Consider the following 15,896-nt stretch of genomic DNA (forward strand, 5'->3'; position numbering starts at 1 on the left):
ACTGCTTTGCACATGAGGGTCAGTAAAACACAGGATTTGCACAGAAGTTGATTCTCAAAGATGGATCGATACCAACTGTTCATGATCCAATTTCATATATATTCTGTGATGTTTGCAAATTGTCTTTCTGAATGTGTTTCGTTAGCACGTTGCTAATTAAATTAAATGTGCATGGCTAAAGTTACCATTGTTTCTTACTGTATTCAAGATCAAAACCAAAAATCAAGACCAAAGCCATGTCATTATTTTCATTTTTATCCCGAAAACACTTGCAGTCTGTATAATTCATAAACGCATCTTCATTCTTATCGAGTCTCTCCAACAGTGTGTAGCTTTAGCCATGTTAGCCGTGCAGCACGCTATCAAAATCATTCAGAATCGAATGTTAGCAACCATCCGCAAAATACATGACTATACCTACGTAATCTGATATGCTGCATCACGAACAGTTTGTAATGATCCATTTTAAGAGTTATATTTGCTGTGTGAGCTTCTCCTGTATTATTTATGCCTCAGTATTTTGTAATCATGAGCTTGGGGGCGGAGAGCACGAGCTCATTTGCATTTAAAGGTACACACACCAAATCAGCGCATTTTTTCTCAGACCCAAAAACAAGCAGTTAAAACATGGTATAATAAAAAATCCATGGGGTATTTTGAGCTGAAACTTCACAGACACATTATGGGGACACCAGAGACTTACATTACATCTTGTAAAATGGGGCATAAAAGGTCATCAACTTTGAGATTGCATTTCACTGTTTTTATTCATTTTGAGGAATACTGAATGTTCGTGCAAGTGAGAGGAGTAAATGCATGTTCACATTTAGTCTAGAACTACAATAACCATCATGTTTACACAGCGCACTGGGACAGGACAGCTGTCAGTCAATAAACGTGAAAACAAAGTAACTTGCGTTACTTATTTGAAAAAGTAACTTAGATATTTTGTTGTAAATTAAAAAAGTAATGCGTTACTTTACTAGTTACTTGAAAAAAGAAATCTGTTTTACATTTTCTACTAAGACAAAGTGTATAATTAGTGGTGCTTCACTATTGTTCTCTTGCATACCTATTATTATTCGTCTGGACAAAATTTTGCGCGCTACTCCTCCCGCACTGTTTGTTATCGACTCATGAATGAGGCGTCAAATCGTGCAGATTATTGAGGAGAAGTGTGCTCTGACCTTTATAAGCAATCGGGTTTACGATGCTCGCCTGGCGGGCGAAAAATCCCATAGACTTAACATCGTGACGAACTTTGAGGAACTTTTGACTCATGCTAGCAAGCTGGACTTCCAACATGCTACAGAGGCTAGCAGTGAATAGCTACATACTAATAGCAATTAGTTTATTGTTAAAACATGATAAAAAGCAAGTCAAAATGGGCTAGCATAATGCTAACAACATGCTAATCACATCAGTATCTTGCTACAGACATGCTAGTCTCGCGTAGCCAGACCTTCAGACTGACGGCAGAAGGTCTGGACTCTATCGCAGCTTTCATTGGCTAAGGACCGCCCAAGAGGACGTTTGATTGACATGTAAAGCAACCAATCAGAGTTTGTTTTGTTCCAAATCATGTTTAGGGGTGTGAAAATGAAAGTCGATGTCCCTACAATAACAGACCGGCGTGCATCTATAAATTATTCATTCAAGAACGTTGTGCAAGTTTACTGCAACAACGGAGCCGCGAACTTCACATACTTTTGAAAATCCAGCGTTTACTTGATAGTGATAAGCGCTCGTTGTCACAGTTGCAAACATGACGGCATTCTTCTACGAGGGGGTTTGGCGTCACGGCATTTGTTTCCAAGCGGACCATTAAAGAACGAAACACACACGTCTCCCAGACATCCTGTAGAATTCAACCAACCAGATGACGACTTCGATACTGCTGAAGTGTTTCCAGATAAGTGTGCCATATGCATCAGACGTTCAGCCAACGGTCTGTGGGCGTGACGTCTGAGGCTGAGACTACAGACATGCTAATCATGTTAGCATCTTGTTAAAAACATGCTAGCAACATGGTAATTGTATTAGCAACATACTAATCATGCTATAATCTTGCTAACAACATGCTACTAGTGTTAGCATCATTCTAACAACATGCTAATCATGTTAGCATCATAAAAACATGCTAGCAATGTAGGGGGCAGTATAGTTGGCTCTTTAGCATGCTAGCAAAGTAGGGGACAGTATAGTTGCGCAGGTCAAGCACCGCTCACATTTTCTTCAGGAAATGTCCATGTCTATTTATTACTTCCTATGCACCTGTCTACTTTTAAAATAATTTATATATAAAGCACTTCGCGCATAAATAAACCTGCTTTGTGATGAAGCTTTTCCTTATGAAGATCTGTTTTTTTTCTGTATAGCTTCCCATTTCTGTTGTGCTTTATATTGTGTGTTTGTGTCAGTGAAGTTCTCCTCTGCACCCTTTCACCTGAAGAACAGGAGCCCCGGCGAAACGACCAGCGTCTGAACAAACAAACAGCTCCATCCTTATCCGCCCAGACCATCAGCAAAGGAAATAAAACTTCAAACTCTCTCCTAACGGCCCTTTGAACAGCCGTGTTTGTCTGACCTCTCTGAGCAAAGGCAGTATATTGCCAAACGGAAGTCATTTAGGGAAATCGCTCCTTGTGGATGTTTTTCCAGCCCATTTAAAAACTTCTGAATTTGTTTAGCGTTATTTGATGAGGAAATCGCCTGCAGAGCACAAACACACATATGCGTGTGTTAGAGTGACTGTATTTCATATCTCACATCACTCAGGAACTGGCATTAATATTCAGTTATTTTTACATGGATTTCGTCAGACTGAGATTATCTATAGAGTTAAAATGTTTTATGGGAAAATTTACAACATATGGTTTGTGTGTGTATATATTTATATATGTGTATATATATATATATATATATATATATGTGTGTGTGTGTGTGTGTGTATTTGTGCATCTTTCTTTACAGTAAATGACACCTGCATTGATATTGTGTTATTTTTTTAAAGTGTATAAATACTTTTTAGCGCCATGTGTGTAAATATAGTATATGCAATTTATATACAAGTTATTGTAGAAGATATCAACATAATACTGAAAAATACTGTAGTAAATAACATTCACATATTAAATATGAGCATTATACAGTTCTTCAGATGTTCACACTAACACTCTGGAGATCAAAGGGACACGCGTGTCACTGGGCCACACCCCCTTAGACCAGCCCTCCCTGCTTATTGGCAGTCAGGACAGGGTCACGCCCACTTATCCAGCCCTCTCTGCTGATTGGCTGAAAGGTCAGCAATAAAAACCCCAAATAATGGGGCCACAGACACTTGCCGTCATCTGAACGCAGGAGGAGGACAGACAGGCTGCGTTTACTCAGCTTCACCATCCATGTTTCTTCAGTAAGTTTTCATGAATCTCAGCTGGAGGGAAACCCCTTGTGGATTTACAGCCAGATCAGAACTGTCGAGATGATCAGAGTTCTGCTGGTTCTGCTGCTGCTGGGGTCCGTGGAGGGCAGGAGGGTTCGGGGTCAGCGGACTCAGAGCCGCCAGACGGACACGCCGGAGAGTTTTCCTCTGGATTTCACAGCTGTGGAGGGAAACATGGACAGTTTCATGACTCAGGTGAAAAACTTGGCTCAATCCCTCTATCCCTGCTCAACTCAGAAACTGGACCAGGAGATGAAGCTTCAGTTCTTGAGGAACTCGTCGGTCACCTGTAACGATGGCTCACCTGCTGGGTTAGTGATGGTTTCTTCTCAATACATGTCTGGCTTGTGCGGTGTAGTGGTTAAACATCTGCTGAGCTGGAAACTGAAAGATTGTAGGTTCAAACCTCACAAGGATTGAGTCACTGTCCATCACTGTTGTTTTCTGGATTCACACACTGAATGTGCAGAAGATTTGAACCTGTGATTAATTACAGTAAGATATTAGTTTGATAAAACATCTGCTCCATCTATATTTGTGTGTGTATATATCTGACAGAGGCAGATAATTAGACTGAGATATTAATTCCTCACATTCTCAGACAGCAGAGATGATCAGAATAATCCGGGAAGAATCGTTGCGGTTCGGTTTGTCTTGGAATCTTCTGAGCAGTTTGAGTAAAATAAGCAAATAATGGTGCTGTGTGTACTGACCACGCATCGCAGGTGAGAAGAGTGACGTCACGTGCACATGTTTCTGCAACGCGTCTGCTGAACCATAAAAACTACTATATTTGGAAATGTAAAAAAATCACCATAAAATCTTTACCATGCCTTATCAAATCTACTTGTGTTAATCAGTTGCTTTGCTCCTAATAATGTTTGTGGTAAATGTATTTGACCTGAAGTGATATATTCTATACGTTTAAATGCTTCCAATTAAATTATTCAAATTTCTCCATTTTATTTAAAGCCAATTAATTCTGTAATTATTCAGCAATATACAGTATGATAAACATATTGCAGAATAATGATAAAGACGATAGAATAACGCAAGATGCGTCACTCGTATTGTTTTGAATGGGAGAGAGTGCAACGCAATATGGCTGAATAAGTCCCGCCTTCTAAATAAGAGCCAATCACCGATTGGTAAAGTCACTGCGTCACTGCAGCAGTCATTAGAAGCTCTGGTTCCTATAGAAACAGTCAGACGCGCACAAGACTGCGCATGTGCATTAGCTTGATCCAGCCTGAAAAATACAGTTTTTGTCATGATTTGAGCGTTTAGAAACAAAATTTATGAGACAGTTGTTGTCAGATTTCATTGGTGATTTCAAAGATGAAATTTAATCGAAAGCTTAGCAAACAACTTTGGAGAATTTGATGTTTCCCCATTCAAAGAGATAGGAGCTTTCAAAGAGAGGCGTTTCAAAGATGGCCGCTGAGTGAAATGACTTGTAGATGCGTCCCAAATGATGCACTTATACACTATGTACTCATCCTTGTAGTGTATGAATTTTATGTTTATTTTGCCATTAAACAGAGTCTGATCCCCCCTCCGCAACGTAATTAAAGCTGCAACAGTGCATGAAGTGTCCAACATTCCATACTTCTTTTTCCTGTTAATTTAGTGCACATTTAGTGCATTTAAAGTGCACTTTTTCTTTTTGGAATTTTCTGTGTGAACGCACTTCTCGCACTATTTGTACTTAAAAACATCATAAAATAGGGCACAAGTACGCAAATTGGGACGCACCTTTTGACCATACTTTGCACTTGTGTACAAAATACAAAATGTATTAACTAAATGTATATACACACACACACACACACACACAAAGCACTGTATAAACATATCTACACTCTAAAAAATAACTGTAAAAAAACAAAACAGATTTACACAGTAAAATAAACTACCGTTTTCCAATGAAACAGTAATATACCATAAAAACAATGCATTCTGGGTAATATTTGTCCTTTTAAGAAAAGAGGCCTATAGGTTACTTTCTCAAAAACGACAAATAATATTACCCAGAGTGCATATTACTTTTTCAATGGAAAACAGTATTTTACTGTGTACATTTGTTTCGTTTTTTTTTAGTTATCTTTTATATTATGATACAGTTATGTTGTTATCATAACATATGCAGATTAATATGTACATATTTTAGTTGCCTGACATTATATATACATAGGCAACTAAATATATAATATATATGAATGTATTAATCTGCATCTGTGTTATTATGCTCAGAGAAATGGTAAAGCTCCAGAGTTTAAACACATCAAAGGGATTCCAGCACACGAGACACTGATCTTTATATGAGTGCAACTCTGAGCCACGTCTGACACACACACACACACACACACACACACACACAACACCACAAAAACAAACATAGGATAACCACATATACCCTCATATAGACTTCTGCCCACATCTGAGTGCCTCAAACACACATTCTCGTGTCTGACAAACATGATCAATGATCAGAAAGCAGTTCGTGAAGATCACTGACCTATAATTACAACTGCTGATGCTTATTTGTTCTCTCTAAACCTCTGTCATGCTCTCTCTTCATCCCATGAGATGAAACAATCTAAATCTAACTGTGTCTGATGCCTTTATTCTGGGTCTCTTAACGATACAGCTTGATGTGTGTGATGAGAGAGAGAGAGAGAGAGAGAGAGAGAGAGAGAGAGAGATTCAGCAGCTGTTCAGAACAGGGTTGAACTTGAGCAACATTCAGAATTCATGTTTACGAGTGTGAATTTTAACTGAATTAAAGGTGCAATATGTAATATTTTCTGTCCGCTAAAGGCCTATTCAAAACAAAGGCGTAGCTTGATGACGCCAAGTTTGAACGCGGAATCTTGGGACATGTGGTCTTCACCTCAATGGCCGGTGGGAAAGAATACGGATAGGACTCGGGAAGAAATCGTGTTCATGGATGCGATTATTAACGTTACTGTAGTATGAAGCAGAGCAGGACCGAGTGTTGTGGGAGCTGAACGAGGCCGCTGGAGCGATTGCGCAACACACGCCTCACGAGCAGCGGAACTTTTATTATGCCACAGTCGCCGGCGCCGCTTCCGCTTTTCCAGTCATGAGTATGAGGTAACGCAGCTCTGTTTATCATGATACACATGAGAGTGTTGAAAATGTTATGACGTTACTCTGTGCGTTCGCTCGGCGTCTGCTGTGAGACACTGTTACACACTGCAGTAAACTAGATTGAATTTAGAATATCATATTAATAAGTTCTGGATGGCTTGTGTTGATAAATGGCATGCAATTAATTTTAAAACATTGTATGATGGAGAAAATTCTGTATTACTGTTACTAAAAATAAAGCTGCATCTGATTATGCTATGTTAGCTACTTCACAAAATAGTGTTTTTCTCTGAGGCATGGTAAAGCATGGTACTCGCAAAAAATCAAGAAAATCAGATTTAAACAATAAGACTAAACGTGTTGAGGTATATAACAATAATTAGTTTTCTGTCTATAAATATATCAAAACAGTTGTTCCCTTGTCTATTAAAACATGTAAATATTAAAGCGTCTTTGGTGTTTTCATGGTTTCTACAAAATAAAACCGGAAACCGAGGGTAACGCGGGTATGACGCAGTTGACAGGCGACTCCTCACACGTCCCGGAGCCTTGGTTAAAATTGCAATTTTCTCACGATGTACAAATAGTTGCAAACATTTGGGATATTGTAAGTACTCAAGTGAACAAAATATATAACACTGGCCTAGTGGTTTTTGGATATTTTACTGCAAAATTCTTACATATTGCACCTTTAACCCAGAAACATTTGAATGGGAATGACAGGAAGAGGAATTTACTGACCTGCAATTCAGATAAATTGAACACGAACAATGAATTCTGGGAAATTAAGTTTTCCACCACTAAGTGTTGACATATTTAAACTAATACAAATTTATATATGCACAATTACAAGCACTGAAGTTTTTTTTAAATCTTCTTCCTTACATTCGAATTGCAATTCTGTGTCCTGTTTGCTAACTCAATTCACATTTAAATGTTCAAATTTAAACATTTAAATGGAATTTAAATGTTCAGTTCTTAATTCAGGAGACACAGACGCTCCAAATCGCTCTTTTAGAACAAATTCTTGATTTGGTTGATCTGGTTAATGTTTCATGTTTTGACTTTGCATCAGGGTTATTATCGTTAACTAAAACTAACACTTTTAAAAATATTTTTGTTAACTGAAATAAGGCTGAAATAAAAATAGAGGGGTGAATTCAGGGCCACTTTTTCCCATTGAGATGACTGGGAAAAAGTGTCCCAATCAACCTGAATTCACCCCTAAATATTAGTTGAAGACTTAAACTAAGCGAAAATGAGAAATGTTGTCTTGGCAATAAACTGAAATAAGTTTAAAAAAGGGGTAATGAGATGAGAAATCAAATTTGCTTTGATCTTTTTATATATTGTACCATTAAAACATCCTGCAAGTTTCAGAGCTTAAAAAATCCTCCTCATTGTAAACAAAGCATTCATTTAATCAAGCTTCAAAACAGCTAATTTTGAAATTGCGGGATCTGTGATGTCACACAGGCAAATACATTTGCATATGACTGCCTCCAGAGTAAGACATCACAAATAGTTATACATCATCACATTTTAGGCCCCGCCCACTGCCATGACATCTGTATACAGATGCGTGTTCAGTTTCTGACATACTCCACGCGCTTGAGTCTGCCGACAACAGGTGTGCACATTCATCTAATGTCTCATATATTTATGTCTTTTTTTCTGATTCAGTTACTACATAAAGGAGTCCCGAGGCAGCCGGAGGTGGCTGATGTTCCTGGAGGGTGAGTGAATCGGTTGGTTGTGAGTTCTGAATGTTTTAGTGTGTGTGTTATGTGACGTGTTTGTGTTTCAGGTGGATGGTACTGCTTCAGCAAACACACCTGCGACAGCAGATACGAGACCATGAGACGACTCATGAGCTCCAGTAAATGGCCTCCGACCAGGACAGGTCAGTCACGCCCACCTGACCTCTGACCGCTGTTTATTTAATGCTCAAGTTCTCGGAATACAGCGATGAATTGCCTGCACACTCACAGGGCGCTACGATTTCAGCAGAATCCAGTCAGAAAAATGCAATTTACAGTATAACATGGAATGTCACAGAATTGTTTAATTAAATTTGCATTAAATCATAACTTTAGAAGCTGTAATTATTGTATAAATGATAATACATTATTAAATTGTTACAGTTTTATGAATTCAATTGATTATTTTTATTAAAGTATTTAAATTTAATTAAAAATGACAATAGAAAATACAGAATTTGGGGAAAATAAAATACATTTATAGGGCCCTACAAATTTCATTTTTGTTAAACTTTTAATAAAGTGTTGTAAAATTGTATGTTTCATTGTTTCAATTGATTGGATTGAACGGAATCCAGAAAAATTAAAATAGGAAAAAAAAACAGAATCCTTTTAAGAAATTGTTGTTGTCAAATTTAATAAGTTTCATTATTTCAATTGATTGGATGTTTTTTAATAACTACAATTTAATTTAACCATTAAAACAGAATCCAGGACAATTAAAATAGAAAAAAAAATATATATATATATATATAAAACTGAATCCAGAAAAACGAAAATGAAAAATAAATAAATAAAATAAAAACATAAGTCGAGAAAAATAAAACAGAATTTGGGGAAAAGCAAAAACAGATTTCATAGGGCCCTAATAATGTAATTTTTGTTAAACTTAAATTGTTGTCGTTAAATGTAGTAAGTTTCATTATTTCAATTGATTGGATATGTTTTTTAATAACTACAATTTAATTTAACTATTAAAACAGAATCCAGAAAAATTTGAATGCAGAAACAGAATTAGGGAAAAAAATCAAATGGAATTTGGGATGAAATAAAATCATAAAAACAAATTATACAGCCCTAAGTATGTCAAGAAACCACCAAAGTCAAACCACCTAAGAACCAATCAGAGCATCTTGGCAACAGCATAGCAACACCCTAGCAACGCTCACAGCATCCTAACGACAGGGAGGCGTGCCCAAAAACAACATATTCTCTGTGTCGAAAACGTTTAAAGCTGAAAACTGTGTGTGTTTCAGGAACAGGGATTCTGTCTCCTCAGCCGGAGGAAAATCCACACTGGTGGAACGCAAACAGAGTGTAAGATGACAGCTTTCTACAGAGATAATAATGTTTTCTCCTAAACTGAAAACTTTTTGCATTTTTATATGTTTGTACTGTTTACTATTTTTGTAATGTAGGATAAGTCAGAGTTTCCTTAATTCATTTATTCACACACACACACGCACACACACAGATAATCAGAGTAATAAGAGTGTGTGTCTGCAGGTTTGTGCCGTACTGCTCCAGTGACGTGTGGAGCGGATCATCAGCAAAGACAGACCAGAGTAAAATACACACATCTGCATCATATACATTCATCCCTGTCTGTGTGTGTGTGTGTGTGTGTGTGAATAACACACTGTGTCTGTGTGTATTCAGATGATTACGCGTTCATGGGTTCTCAGATCATTCAGGAGGTCATAAAGGAGCTCGTGACTAAAGGACTCGACAGTGCTAAAGTCCTGCTGCTGGCCGGGAGCAGGTGAGTGAGTGACCGACATCTGACCGCTCTCATTCATTTTCCTGCAGAAATATACAAAACTACAAAATGCTCAACATTAAAATAAAAAATGCTCAATTTTTTCAGTGTCTAAATATATACCTGTATGCATAAAGAAGTAAATCGACTTCAAATTGTTGTTTATTCCCAGTGTTCCAGTTCATATGCTCCATATAGAGCTTTAAGGCCATCTAGTGGCAATAGTCATGAAATGCCATTTCGAAATTATGACAGTCATAATTATGAGATAATCGAAAAGTCATATCATAATTCTAACATACTGAGTCATAATTATGAGATGCAAAGTCAAAATAATGACTTCAAGTCAATTATGACATAAAAAGTCATAATTTCGACTATCTCATAATTTTGACTTGTCATAATTATGACTTTTTATCTAATAATTATTATTAGGTATAATTGAGTCAGTATGTCATAATTTCGACTTTATCTCATAGTTTCAACTTTTTGTCATAGTTTTGACTTATCTCAGTTATTACTTAATATGCCATAATTTCGACTATCTTGTAATTTCGTTTTTTTTATGTCATAATTTCGATTTATCTCATAATTACTTGGTATGTTATAATTGACTCAGTATGTCATAATTTCAACTATATCTCATAATTTTGACCTTTTTGTCATAATTTCAACTTTTAATCTCATAATTACTTAGTATGTCATATTTACTTAGTATGTCATATTTATCGATTTATCTCATAATTATTACTTAGTATGTTATAATTGACTCAGTATGTCATAATTTCAACTATATCTCATAATTATTACTTAGTATGTTATAATTGACTCAGTATGTCATAATTTCAACTATATCTCATAATTTTGACTTTTTATCTCATAATTATTACTTAGTATGTCATAATTTTGACTTTTTTTGTCATAATTTCGACTTAATCTCATATTTATTGCTTGGTATGTTATAATTGAGTCAGTATGTCATAATTTCGACTTTATTTCATAGTTTCGACTTTGTCATAATTTTGACTTATCTCATAATTATTACTTAGTAGGCTGTAATTGACTCAGTATGTCATAATTTCGACTATATCTCATAATTTCGACTTTTTCATAATTCCACAAAATTAAGACATGTCATAATTTTTATTTATCTTATAATTATTACTTGGTATGTTATAATTGACTCAGTATGTCAAAATTTTGACTATCGCATAATTTTGACTTTTTATCTCATAATTATTACTTAGTATGTTATAATTGACTTAGTATGTCATAACTTCGATTATATCTCATAATTTAGATTTTTTATCTCATAATTATTAATTAGTATGTTATAATTGACTCAGTATGTCAATTTCCAGTATCTCATAATATTGACTGTCATAATCTTTACTTTTTATCTCATAATTATTATTTAGTGTGTTATAATTGAGTCAGTATGTCAATTTAGACTTTATTGCATAATTTCGTTTGTCATAATTTTGATGTTTTATGTCATAATTATGAGCTTTATTTCAACTAACAAAAACATTTTTTAATAGTTTTAGTTACCAATAACAAAACTGCATAATATACTCAAATACAATGTCAAATATACTGAAATATTCACACACACGCGTTTTTTAGTTAACAGTCTTGTACTAACTTTTGCTTGACAGCGCCGGCGGGACAGGCGTCCTGTTGAACGTGGACCGTGTGTCGGAGCTGCTGAAGGATCTGGGTCACGGCTCTGTTCAGGTCCGTGGGCTGGCAGACTCAGGCTGGTTTCTGGATAATAAACAGTACCGCTGCAGCGACTGCATCGACACCATCAGCTGCGCGCCGACCGACGCCATCAAGAGAGGAGTCCGGTGAGAGACTCACACACACAAGAAAACAATCATGCTCTTCTAAATCACAATTATGACAGAAAGACTATTTATGACTTGCTAAGTCATCATTTCAATTTTTAATCTCATAATTATGGCTTTTTATTTCATAATTTCAACATTATGCTCTAATTGAGTTAGTAGGCCTATGTCATAATTGACTTTTAAAGTAATAATTTCGACTTTTTAGTCTCATAATTATGATTTAGTATGATATAATTACTTAGTATGTCATAATTTTCACTTTTTAATCTCATAATTATAACTTAGTATGTCATAATTTTGCCTTTTTATGTCAATTTTGAGTTTATAATCTCATAATTATAACTTACTATGTTATAATTTTATTATGTGGCAGAAACATGCTTCTGTAGTCTGTTTGACAGAGATGGACTAACTGTGTCTAGTTTTCAGGTACTGGCGCAGTGTGGTTCCAGAGCGCTGCAGTGAAGCCCATGGTGGCGAGGACTGGAACTGCTTCTTCGGCTATAAGGTTCATCCAACACTGAAGAGTACGTGAGTCCACACTGCCCTCTAGTGTCTGAAACAACCACACACCAGTGCTGTTAGTGTTGAGGCACTACTGAAATAAAAATGAATTAAAGCTACATGGAAATGTTTGTAAAAGTAACATACTGACTAAAATTTAAGCTAAAATTAAATTAAAAACTGCTTGTACACTCCCTCTCTCTCACTGTGTGTCTGTGTCTCTCGCCCCGTTCTCAGTGCCGGTGTTTGTGGTTCAGTGGCTGTTCGACGAGGCTCAGCTGACAGTTGATAATGTCCATCTGACGGGTCAGCCGGTGCAGGAGAGCCAGTGGCGATACATCCAGAACCTGGGCAGCGAACTCAGAAACACCCTCAAAAACGTCCCGTAAGTACTCACAGGATTCAGGATTTTAATCCGATGTTTCACAGTCAAACTTACCTCTGTCTGGCCCTTGATTGTTTTGATTGACAGGGCCATGTTTGCTCCCGCCTGTTTGTCCCATGAGATCATCACTAGAAGGCGAGTATACAGATCATAATGAACAATCATCATATTTATACAGTTTGCATTATGCAAATATGTATTAGAGCAAATCAATTCTTTTTTCATCCAGTTACTGGATGGACATCCACGTGAAAGGTACCTCGCTTCCACGAGCGCTCCAGTGCTGGGACCGCAGCCTCCGTAACCATGGCAACGGCAGCAGCGTTCAGGCTCCGCCCAGGGGCTGCCCCCTGCACTTGATTGACAGCTGTCCGTGGCCCCACTGCAACCCCACGTGCCCCACGATCAGAGAGCAGCTGACGGGGCAGGAGATGAGCGTCATCCAGTTCCTCACACACCTGGGCTTCGACGTGCAGCGCATGGCACAACAGCAGGGCATGGAGCCCAACAAACTACTGGGCATGCTCAGTAACGGCACCTGACACGGAGACCACACAAAGAGCCTCGTAAAGTGCAATGCATTTGACGACATACTCAAGTCCTACTCATGTTTTCTCAAAGGTCCGGCCCTGTTCGTGATCAGTTAGGGTGTGCTTTTCTATAGACTGAATAATAAGCAGTGCAGGAAATGAACTTCTCCATTAAGAGGCGATATTTGCCCTCTTAAATTGACTTCCAGGGGCATTTTGACCTTTATGAGGGCAGCTTTTCTAACCTTTTTAAATGTGTGCGTCCCTTTAACTGACGCTATAGGCTGTTATCAAATGTATTCAGTATCGACTGTCACTAGGATGTATTTACAGAGTGCATTTACGCTGCAGTTACAATTGCATCAATAACGTTATGAGAGTAATGTAGATTAATGAATACTGAAATACAAAACGTTGAAATTGTACTTTAAATATGAAACTGAAACCTGCCTGTAGGTGTCTTAATGAGTGAGTCATTGATTCATTCACTCAACCAATTCATTCGAAACAGCTGATTCTTTCAGGAACGAAGCAAGTAACTTTCTTTATGAATGAGTCATTGAATCATTGACTCAACCGATTCGTTCAAAAACGCAGGATCATTCAGGAACCGAACATGACCCTGGAACTATTTTCGTTGGTGGAATAGAGTAAAAACGGTCAATATTGACAAAATTGTGTCTAAAATGTATATCACTTTTAATATTAACTTAGCAGACTATTTTTAAGTAATTTATTAATTATATACCTTTTGATAAAGTATAAAATAGTGACAGTATTTCATATAGAAGTATGGAAGCTTGTTTCCACCACTAAATAAAAAATAAAAAAGATAATTGTGACTTTTTATCTCACAATTTAGATTTTTTTTTTCTTAGAATTGCGAGATTTAAAGTCAAAATTATGTGATATAAACTCGCAATTGCGTCAGAATTGCGAGAAACGTTTTCTTGCATTTGCGATTTTATCACAAATTCTGACTTTCTCACAAACTTTTGCGAGATATACTCACAATTGCGTCTTAAAAAGTCAGAATTGTGAGATATAAACTTACAATTCTGACTTTTTTCTTAGAATTGCAAGTTATATCTCGCAATTCTGACTTTATAAGACGCAATTGTGAGTTTATATCTCAATTCTGACTTTATAACTCGCAATTCTGACTTTATATCTCACAATTCTGACTTTATAACTCGCAGTTCTGACTTTATATTACAATTCTGACTTTATAACTACCAGTTCTGACTTTATATCACAATTCTGACTTCATAACTCACAATTCTGACTTTATATCACAATTCTGACTTTATGACACACAAGTTTGAGTTTTTATCTCACAATTCTGAGAAAAAAAGTCAGAATTGTGAGATAAAAAGTCGCAATTACCTTTTTTATTTTTTATTTTTATGGTGGAAACAAGCTTCCAATGGGCTTCAGTAATTTCTAAATGTCCTGCATAAAATCGGACAGATGATCAGCTGTGATCAATCCTGACATGGACTGCAGAATCTGAGGGTTGTATTAGAGACGGAGCCGGTGTGTGATAAAACAGCTGCCATATTCTCCAGAATCAGGTTCACGTGATGGTGATGAACTCGACGGACGTTTCTCTCTTCCTCTGAGGATGATGGACGGGTCAAAGTCTCTCTGCGCTGCTGATGCCTTCGGTTCAGCCCATAATAATGAAGCACTTCTTCTTTAAGAACTTCAAAAACAAATACTGGAAATCTGGATACCAAAATCAACAGATGGACAAACACACAAACACCTCATACACATGGACATGTTTCAACTACACATCTATAAACTAAGCTGACTGGATATATTATCCAGCGAAGATTACAGAATCTCACAAAACCTGTCAAAAACAAGTTCTTCACCCACAAATGTAAAAAAAAAACAAAAAAAAAACCAAACAGTATGAAATGATTTCTTTTGAGAGGTCAATGTGTGCAAACAATATCACAATAATAATAATGATGATAAAACATAATAGGCTTTTAAATAGAAATCAAACATAATTACTTATATATTTTTTCTTTTTTGATTTTGGGATGAAATGTTCTTGACAGGTTTCCTGACATTCAACTTCAGACTTTATTTTGTGATTTGTAGAATATGTTCAAACAGAAGACAAACTTAAGCTACATTGTATTGTTATTTATTTTATGTAAATCATATTTATGAGTGATTTTGAAAAAAAATATTTTGTGTAAAGTGTACATACCTGTGTAATGTTGCAGTTTCGTTTGCATGCCTTCATAAAAAATATTAATTCTTATTATCATGGCCAAAAAATATTTTAATATCTTTACTAAGAGAAATCTATCTATCCTTCTACACACAGCATAGGTAACAATTTAAGAATCTTTGAGTACAGTTTATAAACTGAGGGGACGGATTGCTAAAATTTGGCCACGGATTGTTTTTTTTTTTTTTTTTTTTCTCCCACAGGTGACTTCCCGGCCTCCGTACGTTTGTAACTCCGAAGGGAAAAAGCGTGTCTAGTGTCAACATAATCAAAATTAATTCACAATAGGCCCAAGTAG

General features: G+C 36.5%; 1 protein-coding gene across 1 annotated transcript; it reads left to right on the top strand.

Annotated features, from left to right (window-relative positions):
- Positions 1-2,940: 2,940 nt before the first annotated feature.
- On the top strand, positions 2,941-15,631 carry notum1b (notum, palmitoleoyl-protein carboxylesterase b). Its single transcript, XM_051911675.1, has 11 exons — positions 2,941-3,753; positions 8,240-8,292; positions 8,364-8,459; positions 9,573-9,633; positions 9,823-9,881; positions 9,976-10,078; positions 11,734-11,925; positions 12,358-12,455; positions 12,670-12,817; positions 12,905-12,952; positions 13,047-15,631. Exons 1-11 carry the CDS (start codon positions 3,482-3,484, stop codon positions 13,357-13,359), a joined length of 1,443 nt encoding a protein of 480 aa, XP_051767635.1. The 5' UTR covers positions 2,941-3,481; the 3' UTR covers positions 13,360-15,631.
- The last annotated feature ends 265 nt before the right edge of the window (positions 15,632-15,896 follow it).

This window comes from Ctenopharyngodon idella, chromosome 11, assembly GCF_019924925.1.
Source record: "Ctenopharyngodon idella isolate HZGC_01 chromosome 11, HZGC01, whole genome shotgun sequence".
Lineage (NCBI taxonomy): Eukaryota > Metazoa > Chordata > Actinopteri > Cypriniformes > Xenocyprididae > Ctenopharyngodon > Ctenopharyngodon idella.

What these genes read in the sequence shown, in the direction of transcription:
- notum1b (XM_051911675.1), top strand. Translation starts at nt 3,482, where the DNA reads ATGATCAGAGTTCTGCTGGTTCTGCTGCTGCTGGGGTCCGTGGAGGGC. An exon ending in ATCAGCAAAGACAGACCAGA is followed by an intron (nt 9,882 to 9,975) that starts GTAAAATACACA and finishes GTGTGTATTCAG; the next exon opens with ATGATTACGCGTTCATGGGT. An exon ending in CATGAGATCATCACTAGAAG is followed by an intron (nt 12,953 to 13,046) that starts GCGAGTATACAG and finishes TTTTTCATCCAG; the next exon opens with TTACTGGATGGACATCCACG.